We start from the raw sequence: 13,755 nt of genomic DNA, 5'->3' as shown, positions 1-13,755 counted from the left end.
TGTGCAGCTGTGAAGGAAAAATGCTGAGAGGAGATAGTCAGGTTTGAAGCTTATAATCTGTAATTGCCTAAGTTTTGGGGAAGCGTTTTGTTTGTTGATAATTAAATTTGTTGCTTTTTCCAGAATTTTCCAGAATGCTATTGCTGTTCACTAGACAGAGAAAGTGGTGGAGGCATGTCCAATAGTATCTTTTAGGAAGAACTTGGGTAGGTACTTGGAGGGATGAGGCTTAGAAGAACTTGGGGCTAGTTGGATAAGTACTGTAGACTTGCTAGGCTGAAGGGCTGGTATTTTTGTTTTATTTTATTGAGATACAGCGCCTCCCAATTTAATCCTTGTCTAATCATGGGGTAATTTACAATGGCCAATTTACCTACCAACCAGTAATTCTTTGGACTGTGGGAGGAAACCATAGTCACGGGGAGAATGTACAAATCCTTACAGACAGCGGTGGAAATTGAACCTGGGTCACCTGCACTGTAAAGCATTGTGCTAACCACTACTCTACCATGTTGTATTGCTGTATGACTCTATGACACTTGTTAACAGTGGAAGATGACCTTTGGAATCACCGAGGGTAAATAAATGTGAAGAGGTTTCAGTGGAAATTGCCTGCATCAATACAACCCCAGGTTATTATTTATTCTTGATTATCCTGTGGATTTTTAGTCTTGATACAATGAAAGTTTGGAATATGTGTTTAGTTTTGTACTGTATTCAGTCATAACCCACCCATTTTTTTTATTGTCTAGAGCAGGGGTCCCAAACTTGTTTTATGCCATGAACCCCAGATTGGGAACCCCTGGTCTAGAGGAATGAGGACACAGAGCTATTTAAAGGCATTTTGTTTGGCACTGAACCTGTCTGAGGTGAAAAGCTTTAATTTCTAGGATATTGCTTTGTTGAATTATGGATTAGTTTTTGAATGATAAATTTAACATAGCATTTTTTCCTAATGCTTGGCTTGGCTCTCTAAACCAACCTAGAGGGCATTAGTAACCTCTGGGTCTGTTCTCAGTGATGTAGTGACTGAATGAAACCTGTGCTTGCTTGAGCTGGTACGTTACTGTTGGTCAAGCCCTGATCAGCTTCACTGTCACTCAGTACTGACAAGACAGGCCATAATTACATCACTGGCTGGTGGATCTTGTCTGCACCTAATTGGGAACCATCAGTCACGCCAACTTGTGTTTATGTAGTTCTCTTTCATGCAGCAAAGATCACCCCAGGTCTGTACTTCAGGCCATTGTCACGGACGCTCTGCTCTTGGAACATAAATAACAGATGGAGCTTGCTTGGAATGTATAGTGCAATGGGCCGGGCAATATCCGTGGGATTATACTTAGTAAGAAATGACACTGTGGGGAAAGAAATGCTCTTGTTTCAAAGGAAAACATTGATTTTTTTTTTCCTGTTGTAGAGCTCCGTCTTTGAGGAAAGCCTAATGCGCAGAATCTCTGGGAGCAGCGGCGTGCACACTCTCAGCAAAGCTGCTTTCATCGAGAAGGTCCGTGAGAGCAACGTGGCGTGCCAGAATGGAGACTTCACCACTGGCGTCCAGCTCTACACCGAAGCCATTGCAGCTGACCCTCAGAACTGCATTCTGTACAGCAACCGATCGGCCGTCCTGGTGAAACTGAACGAGTATGAGAAAGCTCTGGACGATGCTGTCAAAGCACGGCTCTTAAACCCAAAGTGGTCAAAGGTAGGACTGTCCCCTCAGCTTCCGGGATTAATGATCCCGCCCCAGTGCTGCAAGATCATTCTCCTTTTGCCAGTCCTTTCGGAAGCACTCTCTGTGTGACTGGCTTGTCCAAACCTGTTGATGTGAATGAGATTTAATTTGTCATGCTAATATAAAAAGTTTGAGGAATGACTGAATATAGTTTGATTTATGGCTTTCCACATAATCCTCCAGTGCTGGTGGGGCAGGCAACAGAAGAACTGCAAGTTGTGATAGTGATGTTTGGAATATCATTCACAGTCTGGAAATCTGACCTGAGCCCTACTGAATTACTCAGATTCTGGGGTAGGAGAATGGCAAGATCTAATGAATTACACAGGGTCTGGGGTAGGAGAAGAGTTCTATCTACTGAGTTACACAGGTACTGAAATCGAAGAGTAAAATCTACTGAGTTACACAGGTACTGGAATAAGAGAAGTGTAAGATCTACTGAGTTACATAGTTGCGGAGGTAGGAGATAAGTACGATCTGCAAGTTGCTGGCTTTGAATATTAATGATATATCTACTGTCTTATGGGCACTCCTTCTCACATTTGTTCAATGTGGGCCACTATTTTGTTTCAACAACATTTACTTAACCTATCTGAAAATTTCTGGATATTCAAATATAAAAGTTTCATCTACATTTTCCCTTCTGGTGCATACTTAATGTGTGATTTTTTTTGTCCATTCACATTTTAAAATTTAATTAGAATAGCAAAATCACAGTGTTGGGAGCTGTGATGATAGAAAATTTAGTTTCTGTGGAAGCTGTAATAGCTATGAGTGATAACTAGTTAATAGGTATAAGTGATAAGTAGTTAATTGTCTTTCTAACTTTCATACTCAGAACAGGCAGAATTTCACTTTTCTGGACAAGAACAGTGTAGCTTCAATGCTCAGACTGTCATTACATTGAGCACACCATCGTCGTGAGTTTGTCTGCAATGCTGCAGTAAATCTGAAATCAACGATGAATTATATTTTGTATTCAGTAATTGTTTAGAATTATATTTAGTGAGCCATGCCACCTCAGCAACCCCTGATTTACTCTAACTAAATCAGGGGACAATTTGCAATGACCGGTTAAGCTACCAAGTACGTCTTTGGGCTGTGGGGCGAAACCAGAGGACATGGCGAAAACTCTCATATTCCACGGGGAGGAGGTACAGAGAGTCCTTAGAGGGCAGTGCTGGAATTGAACTCTGAACTTTGGAATGCTTCGAGCTGTAAACGCGTCCTACTAACCGCTGTGCTATCGTGGCGCCCAAGTATCATCTGTGTATGTCTCTTCGTTTCTTTCGCGGCTTGGCTTCATATATCATTTAAACCGAGAACAGTGTTCTCGTGTTCAAAGCCACACATTGCTTCACATCACCATTACATTCATCTCCTTGCCTGCCCATCACCTCTCTCAGGTGCTCCTTCCCCTTCCCTGTGGCCTTCTATCCTCTCCTTTCAGATTTCCCATTCTCGAGCCCTTCATCTATTTCACCAATCGACTGCCCCTCTCTTTAGTTCACCCCCACCCCTCCCTCTCTCCTGGTTTCACCTGTCACCTACCACCTTGTTCTTCTCCCTCCCCTCCCGCCACTTTACACCCACTCCTCCTCTTTCTTTCCAGCCCTGATGAAGGGTCTTGGCCCGAAATGTCGACTGTTTCCTCTTTTCCATAGATGTGGCCTGACCTGCTGAGTTCCTCCAGCATTTTGTGTCTGTTGCTTTAGATTTCCAGTATCTGAAGATTTTCTCATGTTTGTGCCGATACATTTATTATGATAATTTGAGTCAGGATAAATTTCTGATCATGTGGTGAAAATTATAGCCTTGGGCCTTTAGTGAATTGTGTCATCTGCATCTATTCAACTGCTCCAGTTTAGTTGTAATTTTGTTTTTCCGACATTACTTCATTTCAGTTTAGTTGAGAATCTCAATGTCTGTCTTGTCAGTTGTCACTAATTCAATATTTCACATGATTAATATTTCTCTCTTTTAACATCCATCACAGTTATTATAGCCACGTCTTTATTTAAGCTTAAATATCTGATCATCCTTTTCATTTTGACCCATTGCTCTTAGATTAACTGCATGCTTATATTTGCTTGTTGTGTTTGACACCCTCTAGTCATGCTCCTAAAAACCCTGTCATCAATCTTTGTAGTCACATTAGAAGTTGATTTCTCAGATGAATCTGTGGAATTCATTGCACAGACAGCTGTGGAGGCCAAGTGGTTGGGTATATTTAAAGTGGAGGTTGATAGGTTCCTGATTAGTCTGGGCATAAAATGTTTTGTGGAGAAGGCAGAAAATGGGGTTCAGAGGGATAATAAATCAGTCATGATGGTATGGCAGAGCAGATTCGATGGGCTGAATGACACGATTCTTCTCCTATATCTTATGGAGGTCAGTTTCAGAAGCAATGGTAAATTCCACCAATAAATGCAACACTTCATCTGTACTATTTTGATTGTTTCTTTGGCACATTCAAATGTTTTTCACCACTGATGATTATTTTACATCAGAACAGCCATTATTTCCATTGTAATGCATCAGTTGTATTTCAGATCAAGGCTGCTTGCGAATGTTTGCACTGAGAATATAACATTTGTCAGGTTTATACTTGTTTGAATCAAACCCTCATCCTCATCAGTCCTCATCGGAGGATCAGAGGCATAGAGGGGCAGTGACTTTAAATTCCTGGGTGTTACTATCTCAGAGGAACCTGTCCTGGACCCATCATATAAATGTAATTGCAAAGAAAGCATGACAGTTCTTCTACTTCTATAGATGTGGAGTGGAAAGTGTATTGACTGATTGCTTCATGGCCTGGTATGGGAACGCCAATGCCTTAGAATGGAAAATCCCACAAAAGGTGGTGGATTTGGCCCAGTACATGATGGTAAAGCCCTCCCAACCATTGAGCACAACTACATGAAATGCTGTTGGAGGAAAGCAACATCCATCCTGAAAGATCCTCTCCATCCAGGTCATGCTGTTTTCTCACTGCTGCCATCAGGAAGAAGGTACAAGAGCCTCAGGACTCCCACCACCAGATTCAAGAACAGTCACTATCCCTCAACCATCAGGCTCTTGAACCAAAGAAGATAACTAAACTCATCTATTGAGATGTTCCCACAGCCAATGATCTCACTTTCAGGACTCTTTATCTTGTTATTCCATGCTGTCGTTATTTATATTTATATTTGCATTTGCACAGTTTGTTGTCTTCTGTGCTCTACTTGATCTTTCATTGATCCTGTTATAGTTACTAGTCTATAGATCTGCTGAGTATGCCTACAGGAAAATGAAGTTCAGGGTTGTACATATGTATTCTGATAAAATTTACTTTGATCTTTGAACCCCATTTCAGAGATTTTACTGACATTTTCTAAGAGGTGCACCGTTTCCTGGTTGGTGTTTGACTTATACAGGTAATTTCTTGTGGTATATCATTGCACGCCTGTCATGTACCATGAAAGTGAAATTTCCAGAGTTGCTGAGACATCCATAAAAGCATCACCGGCAGATTTAAACTAATGTCCGATGCTCATGAAGTGACCTTGATCAAGTAAATGGAAAACATTATTAACTGATTTGAATTTGACAAGTGTTGGTGATGGATGAGTTGCATGAATGATTAATTAACTTGCTTTTCCATTACTGTCTTTTAGCATTGTATAAAGAATCCCAAACTACTTTTAAAAACTTGCTTCATTATTTTGAAGTTCATTGGCAGATTGATATGAAGGAATTGATAATTGTTGCTGAGAGAAGGAAAGCTTCAGTGAGAGCTACTAATATGTCATTTGGCTGAGAGAGGGAAGCTGATTGAAAGGCATTGGCCTTGAGTAGAAATCCTCATTGTTCACTGCAAGGCTGTTGGAAATTGACATGTCGAACCCCAAAAGTAGAATTATGTCAGACTACTTATGTACTTTGTTTTTGATGTGTAGATATGATTCGAACCCTTTTAGTTACTGTTTTGGACACCAAAGCTAGTGGATATAGAAGACTTTCTTCAGCAAAAGGGAGCAGTAGGCTTCATATTCGAGACACTTTTGGAAGAAACCTGCTTGACCCAATAATACATGACATTTTTAGATTAAAGGTAACAGCAGGACAATTCTATTGTTACAATGTATCTACAATGCTTCCTTTGAATTACATATAATTTTCAAACACCTCCTCCTTCACATCCAGACTGCCAAAATGAATGTGAATCAGCATTGTCTCTCTCTAGCTGCATGCATATGCAGACATTGAGTGAATGGGTGTTTTCTGGTTTCCAATCAACCCCAGTCCGCAGTTCCAGGAAGACAATTGTTCAGAGCTGCATTGCAAATTCAAATCTGAAGACTGGTTGCTGTTGAAATTAATATTTCAGCGTCTGAATGAGAATCAGGTTTAATATCATCAGCATACGTTGTGAAATTTGTGAACTTTGCAGTAGCAATACAATGCAATACATGATAAATATAAAAAAGACTGAATTACAGTAAGGATATACAGTGTCTTTAAAAATATTTACCCCCCCCCCCGGAGGTTTCATGTTTTATTGTTTCACAACATTGAATCAAAGTGGAATTAATTTGGCTTTTTGTCACACTGCTCAACAGAAAAAGGCACTTTCATGACAAATTGAAAAGCAGATCTCTACAAAGAGATCTAAATTAATTAAAAATATAAAATACAAAATAATAGATTGTATGAGCATTCATCCCCTTTAATATGATGCAGCAAACCATCACAATACAGCCAATTGGTTTTAGAAGTCACATAATTAGTTAAATTAAGATCACAGAGTGCAGTCAAGTTGTTTCAAAAATTGATTGTAGTGAAAATACACCTGTATCTGGAAGGTCCAATGGCTGGTGAGTCAGTTTCATGGCAAAAACTACACCATGAAGACAAAAGAACACTCCAAGCAACTCCACAAAAAAAGTTATTGAAAAGCACATGTTGGGAGATGGACAGAAGAAAATTTCCAAGTCACTGAATTCCCTTGGAGTACAGTTAAGTCAATCATCAAGAAATGGAAAGAATATGGCACAGCTGTAAATCTGGCTAGAGCAGGCGATCCTCAAAAACTGAGTGACCGTGCAAGAAGAGGACTAGTGAGGGAGGCCACCAAGAGACTTATGACAACTCTGGAGGAGATACAAGCTTCAGTGGCTGCCCATACAACTCTTACCCGGGTGCTTCATCAGTCGCAGTTTTATGGGAGAGTGGCAAAGAGAAAGCCACTGTTGGAAAAAAAACTCACATGAAATCACAGCTAGACCATAAGATCATAAAACATAAGAGCAGAATTAGGCCATTCAGCCCATCGACTCTTCTCTGCCATTCCATCATGGCTGATCCCGGATCCCACTCAACCAGAGTTTGCCAGAAGGCATGTGGGAGACTCTGAAGTCAGCTGGAAGAAGTTTCTATGTTTGATGAAACCAAAATTGAGCTTTTTGGCCACCAGACTAAATGCTATTTTTGGCATAATGACCCCAAGCATTAAGCCAAAGCTACACAAGGAATGGCTTAAAAACAATAAAGTTAATATCCTGGAGTGGCCAAGTCAGATTCCAGACCTCAATCCAATTGAGAATTTTCAGCTGGATTTGAAAAGGGCTGTTCACTTATGATCCCCATGCAATCTGACAGAGTTTAAGCAGTTTTGTAAAGAAGAATGGGCAAAAATTGCAGTGTCCAGATGTCAAAGCTGATAGAGACCTACTTACACAGACTCAGGGCTGTAATTGCTGCCAAAGGTGCATCTACTAAATACTGACTTGAAGGCTAAATACTTATGCAATCAATTATTTTGTATTTTACATTTGTAATTAATTTAGATCACTTTGTAGAGATCTGTCTTCACTCTTTCAGGAAGGTTTTTTTTCTGTTGAACAGTGTCAAAAGAGCCAAATTAAATCCACTGTTATTCAATTAGTAAAACAAAAAAACATGAAAACTTCCAAGGGGGATGAATACTTTTTATAGGCACTATATGTGTATACTAAGTAGTTAAGTTAAAATAAGTAGTGTAAACTCAGCAATAACTAAAAAAAAGTAGTGAGGTGGTGTTCTTGGGTTCAGTATCCATTTAGAAATCAGATGGCAGAGGGGAAGAAGCTGTTCCTGAATCACAGAGTGTGTGCCTTCAGGCTTCTGTACCTCCTTTCAGACTGTAACATTGAAAAGAGGGTATGTCCTGGATGCAGATTGGAAATAACATCTCCACCTCGCTGACAATCGTCCTTGGGCACCACAGTATGTGTGCTTAGCTCACTGCTCTACTCTCTCTATACCCATGACTGTGTGGCTCGGCACAGCTCAAATGCCATCTATAAATTTGCTGATGATACAACCATTGTTGGCAGAATCTCAGATGGTCACGAGAGAGCATACAGGAGCGAGATATACCAGCAAGTTGAGTGGTGTCATAGCAACAACCTGGCACTCAACGTCAGTAAGATGAAAGAGCTGATCGTGGACTTCAGGAAGGGTAAGACAAAGGAACACACACCAATCCTCAGAGGCATCAGAAGTGGAGAGAGTGAGTAGTTTCAAGTTCCTGCATGTCACTTATCTCTGAGAACCTAACCTGGACCCAAAATATTGATATAGCTATAAAAAAGGCAAGACAACGGCTATATTTCATTAGAAATTTAAGGAGATTTGGTTTGTCACCTAAAACAATCTACAATTTGCTACATGCCCTATGCCCTAACAGTTAAATAAGAAAATACTTGCATTTGTCTGGTGCCATTTAACATTGTTAAAATGTCTCACAGGAACTTCATGCAGCACATTACTTCTGGGCTGCCATGATTGTTCTGTAAATTTAAGACATTTAGAAGTTGGTTATTTTCTATGTTGCTCCCCCAGGCTGATGCTTTCCTCCAGAGATTTGTAATAGTTGTATATTAGGGCCTTTGAAAGCTGTTTAATCATTAAATATCTCCAGTCTGCGCTGTAAATCTCCTGTAATGCCATGTTTTTGAGGTTGCTGATACCCTCTGGTGGTAGAACTTTCATTTGCATGGAAGTCTTGTAATCATAAGTCCCTTCGAGCATCTTTTCTCTTCGCTCATGAACCGATTGACAAGTACAAATTGACTTTTAGATTTTCTCATGCACTGGCAGCTTAAATCAATCCCCTACCTTAAATAATGCATGTATGATTTCAAATCTCCTAAAGCAATTGGAGTGAGAAGGGGCCGACCACTTTACAGGTGTCTGAACTTGCCAGTAACTTAAGTGCCTTCATTACGAACAGACAGTGGCGTACTCGAAACAACTTTCGTATTTAATTCTTGTACTTTTGGTTTTAGACAGGCTACCTGGCACGCCATTCTGTAGATCACAAATAAAAAAAAACACTAAGAATTGATTGTGAGGAATGAAATAACTTTAATTGAAAAGTAGGAAACTGCAGGTGTTGGACTTTGAATTTGAAACAGAATGTGTTGAGCAGGCCATGAACTGTCAGCAGAGAGAGAAACTGAAATAACTTTTCAGGGCAGTTATCCGATGAACTTTTCTCTTGAGCTTCCACTTTGTGGGACAAATATACTTTATTGTCTCCATTCATTCTTCTAATAATGTGAATTAAATTGACAAGGCACCCTGCAAAACTCAGTATCCTAACAAAAAGGCAGAACTCTTGATTGACTGCATCATGGCAATGGTTATTGCTTCATCCAAGAAAGGCTTTGTGAATGTGAAGCTTCTTCAGCCAATAGTTAAAAACCAGAGAAGGAAACTCCCCATTTTTATTGTACTTGTGGTTGCTTTTACAAGGAAAAATAATATATTTTACTAACATAAGAATGTCTGAGATACTGGAAATCCAAAGCAACACACAGAAAATGCTTGAGGAACTCAGCAGGTCAGGCAGCATGTATGGAAATGGGAAAAAACAGTTGATGTTTCAGGCCGAACCTTTCTTCAGGATTGGAGAGGAAGGGGGAAGATGCCAGAATGAAAAGGTGGGGGGAGGGGAAGGAGGATAGCTAGAAGGTCATAGGTGAAGTCAGGTGGATGGGAAATGTCAAGAGCTGGAGAAGACGGAATCTGATTGGAGAGGAGAGTGGATCATAGGAGAAAGGGAAGGAGGAGGGGATCCAGGGGGAAGTGAATGACAGGTGAGAGGAGGTAAAAGGTCAGGGGGGGGGGAATAGAAGAAGAGGGAAGGGGGTGGGAATTTTTTTTAACCGGAAGGAGAAATTGATATTCATGTCATCAGGTTGCAGGCTACCCAGACAGAATACAAGTTGTTGCTCCTCCACCCCAAGGGTGGCCTCATCTTGACACAAGTGGAGGTCACGGACTGACATGTCAGACAAATCAAATCAAATTTAAAATCTGACAAATCAAAATTAAAATAAATTAGCCACTGGGAAGTTCTGCTTGTGGCGGATGGAGCTGAGGTGATCGATGAAGCGGTCCTCCAATTTACGACGGGTCTCACCTATGTAGAGGAGGATGCATCGAGAGCACCGGATGCAATAGACAACCCCAGCAGATTCGCAGGTGAAGTGTCACCTCACCTGGAAGGACTGTTTAGGGCCCTGAATGGAGGTGAGGGAAGAGGTGTATGGGTAGATGTTGCACTTAGCTGGCTTGCAGTGAAAAGTGCTGGGAAGGAGATTAGTTGGCGGTGGGAGGACAAATGGACAAAGGGAATCACGGGGAGGAATCCCAGAGAAAAGTGGAGAGAGTTGGGAGGTAAAGATAGGATGAGTAGTAAGATCCATTTGGAGATGGCAAAAATTGTGGAGGATGATGTGTTGGATGCGGCAGCTGGTGTGGTGGTAGGTTGGTAGGTATTTTTCACTGGCCACTGGCAGGTACCTCTCCAAGGTGCACAGTACACTGACTTGATCAAAAACCTGGAATGGTTCTTTCTCTTGAGCTTTGAGTTGACACTTTGTGGGACAAATATACTTTATTGCCTCCATTCATTCTTCTGGTAATATGAATTAAATTGACAAAGCCAGTTTCTTGGCAAAGAGGATTGTGTCACTGCAAGGTCTGCAGTTGTTCAGGAAAGTAGTAGTGCATGTCCACCTTCTCAAGGGATGGGCTGTGCTTGCAACGTTCATACCCTCAAAACACAAAACCATGCTAACATGAGGGGTCATAATTTTAGGGTGATTAGAGGAAAGTGTGGGGAGAACAACCTGGTGAACAGTGCTTTTTGTTAGACTGCAGGTCATGGTCTCTCCTTGGGGCTTGTTATTGCTTGCTTGGTGAGTGGCGGGCACCGATGCTTTCTGCTGAAACAAGTGGGGGGAGGGAGTGGGGGAGGGTTGATGTTTTGCTGCTGCTTGGGTGTGGGAGGAGGGATTTGGGGTTCTAGTGTTTTTCTGTCATTCATTCTTTGGGGTTCTCTTCTGTTTCATGGATGTCTGCAAAGAGCAAGAATTGCAGGTTGTATGATGTATGCATTCTCTAATTTTAAGTGGAACCATTGAACTATTGAGGGATGTTGGAGGCAAGTTCTTTACACAGTGAGTGGTGGGTGCATAGAGTGCGCTGCCAGTAGGGTTGCCAACTGTCCCGTATTAGCCAGGACATCCTGTATATTGGGATAAATTGGTTTGTCCCATACGGGACCGCCCTTGTCCCGTTTTTTCCCCCGCTAAGGTAGAGCGTTCCTATGAAACCCTTTGAAAGCCGAAATGGCGTAAAGCGAAGAAGCAATTACCATTAATTTATATGGGAAAGATTTTTGAGTGTTCCCAGACCCAAAAAATAACCTACCTAATCATACCAATAACACATAAAACATCAAATAACACCAACATATAGTAAAAGCAGGAATGATATGATAAATACACAGCCTATATAAAGTAGAAATAATGTATGTACAGTGTATCAGAATCAGGAAGATTAAGCCAAAACCAATTTGTAAAAAAGAATCGGCACGTACACACATGCGCACGTCACGCATGCGCACACAGGTGCCCGCACGAGGCTTCATGGTCATGGTAGTCTTTCTCGGGGTAAACACAAGTGTCCTGTATTTGACTGCTACTTTTCTCCCTTATTTGGGAGTGAGAAAGTTGGCAATCCTAGCTGCCAGAGATGGTGGCAGAGGCAGATACATTAGGGGCATTTGTGGGACTCTTAGTAGGCACAAGGATGATGGAAAACTTGAGGGGTTAATTACTTTGATTTTAGAGTGGATTAAAAGGTCAGCCACAACATTGTGGGCCGAAGGGCTTGTATTATACTATAATGTTCTGTGCTCTATGGCTTATTTGTATCTAAATTCACCTGCAAAATGGCCTCCAATACATTGGCAAGGTTACTTCTGTGATGTAACAACATTTTCTTTCGTATGTAGTTTGGACTCACAAATATAAAATGCTGTGCCCATATCTATTCGGCTCTTTTGCTGAATACTTCAGGTACTTGTTTACTTAAGCTGATCATATGTACTGGGGAATAGGCCACCGACGGCCGCTTGCCAGAATCCTCTGACCTGAGCCAGTCTTTCAAGTTGTCCCCAGGTATAGCCGATCTTTGAAAATCCTTCCTACCCAGGGATGAGGCCTTTGGAGCTTCCGTTGGCGTTTCAGTAGCTCTGCATTTTTACAGGTTGGGGTTGCTAGCCCTTCGCCCAACCCTCCTCCTTTTGTGGCCGGGTTTGGGGCCATCCATGGCGGAGATGATTACTCTAGATGAGTGAAGTATTTTGACCTGAAAATGTAAATTTTAGCTTTTGAATCGCAGAGCTGACAATTACCCTGTTTTACAAATTCTCTGCACTGCAGTTGACATAAGCTTCCCATTATGTCTGGTGATCTGAATGAGGAATTTTGTATGCTAGACCAGACTGTATAGACTGAAATTATGATGGTTTATTTACAATTGAAACTTCAGAACTAAGCATTATAAGATCACACAGAGGGCAGTATTGTTAAAGCCTATCATAATGCCTGTGTGTTTTGTTATCCAAAGGAAAAAGTGGTTAATCTTTGTAATCTTTTGTTTCTTTCGCATGCCCTTTTACATCAAATTCAGATTTTCAAAGCTTTCAACAATCCTCCTCCACAGCCCTCCAGCAAGCTTTTCTTTGAAGTTCTTCTGCTAATCATTCGTGAGCCCAGACGATGTTGCTGCTTTAGCATATGGCAAGATGCAGGCAGTTCCTGAGCTGCTACAGCTGAAGTAAGCTTTACGTGGACTTTCTGCATTAAACACGGTAATGATAAAAATCAGTTGCACACTGCTGGGATATGGGTTATAACTTGTTTTCTTTACAAAACTACAAAAGTTTATTTGCACAATGATACACGAAATACAAACATTAAATATTTTACAAGACAGTGAACAAATTCGGATTACAGTATGATTATTACTGTCTATAAAACAATCAATTCACTGGGGGGAGGGGGGAGCTCACCGTTCCTGGAAATCCCCCACTGTAGCCATCGTATGCTCCCTCTTCATGGACATCCGGGCACAAACGTATCCCAAAAGAGGGATAGGCAGTTGGTCCGGGTAGAACCTCGACTGCCTGATGCCTGGACCCGTGAATAGCCATTGTTTCCAGGTCCAGTAGCGAGCACACCAGTAGACCCTCCAAGTGACCCACCTTCTTCTGTACTGGGTGCCCATATATATCAGGAGCGTGGGGCTGAAGTGCAGGTTATAACTTGATTGCTCGTGATGACGGTTTACAAACATTTGTATTTAACAGTGCATTGTTTCCAGTTAAAATCTTTAGCAAAATGACCTTCACGTAAGGGAGTGTTCATCAAAGAAACCTTATTGAACCTCGACTTGAAAATTGGAACAGAAAATGTATAGTTTTATTAATTTCACCATGACATGTAAAAGGCAACTGATACATTTCACGGCATCTCACTTTTGTCTTACTGGAACCACCAGTTCCTCTCACATACGTTTATCTTATAATGTGGATGGTCTCTGTTTCTTACAAATAACACATGGAAAACGTTAAGTCAGAAAATAAATGTTGGTAAGCATCATGTTGTTCTCTGAGCAAAAAATAAATCTAATCTTAA

At 41.1% G+C, this 13,755-nt stretch overlaps 1 protein-coding gene across 3 annotated transcripts in view; it reads left to right on the top strand.

Moving 5' to 3' along the window:
- Positions 1 to 13,755, top strand: part of ttc28 (tetratricopeptide repeat domain 28) — a 960,596-nt gene that overhangs the window by 100,044 nt on the left and 846,797 nt on the right. For all 3 annotated transcript variants that reach the window (XM_063034167.1, XM_063034166.1, XM_063034165.1), the window contains exon 2: positions 1,421 to 1,705. In XM_063034167.1, the coding sequence (XP_062890237.1) occupies positions 1,421 to 1,705 (285 nt within the window). The remainder of the gene's footprint in view (positions 1 to 1,420; positions 1,706 to 13,755) is intronic.

The sequence above is a fragment of the Mobula hypostoma genome, chromosome 27, assembly GCF_963921235.1.
Source record: "Mobula hypostoma chromosome 27, sMobHyp1.1, whole genome shotgun sequence".
NCBI classification, from domain to species: domain Eukaryota; kingdom Metazoa; phylum Chordata; class Chondrichthyes; order Myliobatiformes; family Myliobatidae; genus Mobula; species Mobula hypostoma.
This window is presented reverse-complemented; position numbering and strand designations above follow the sequence as displayed.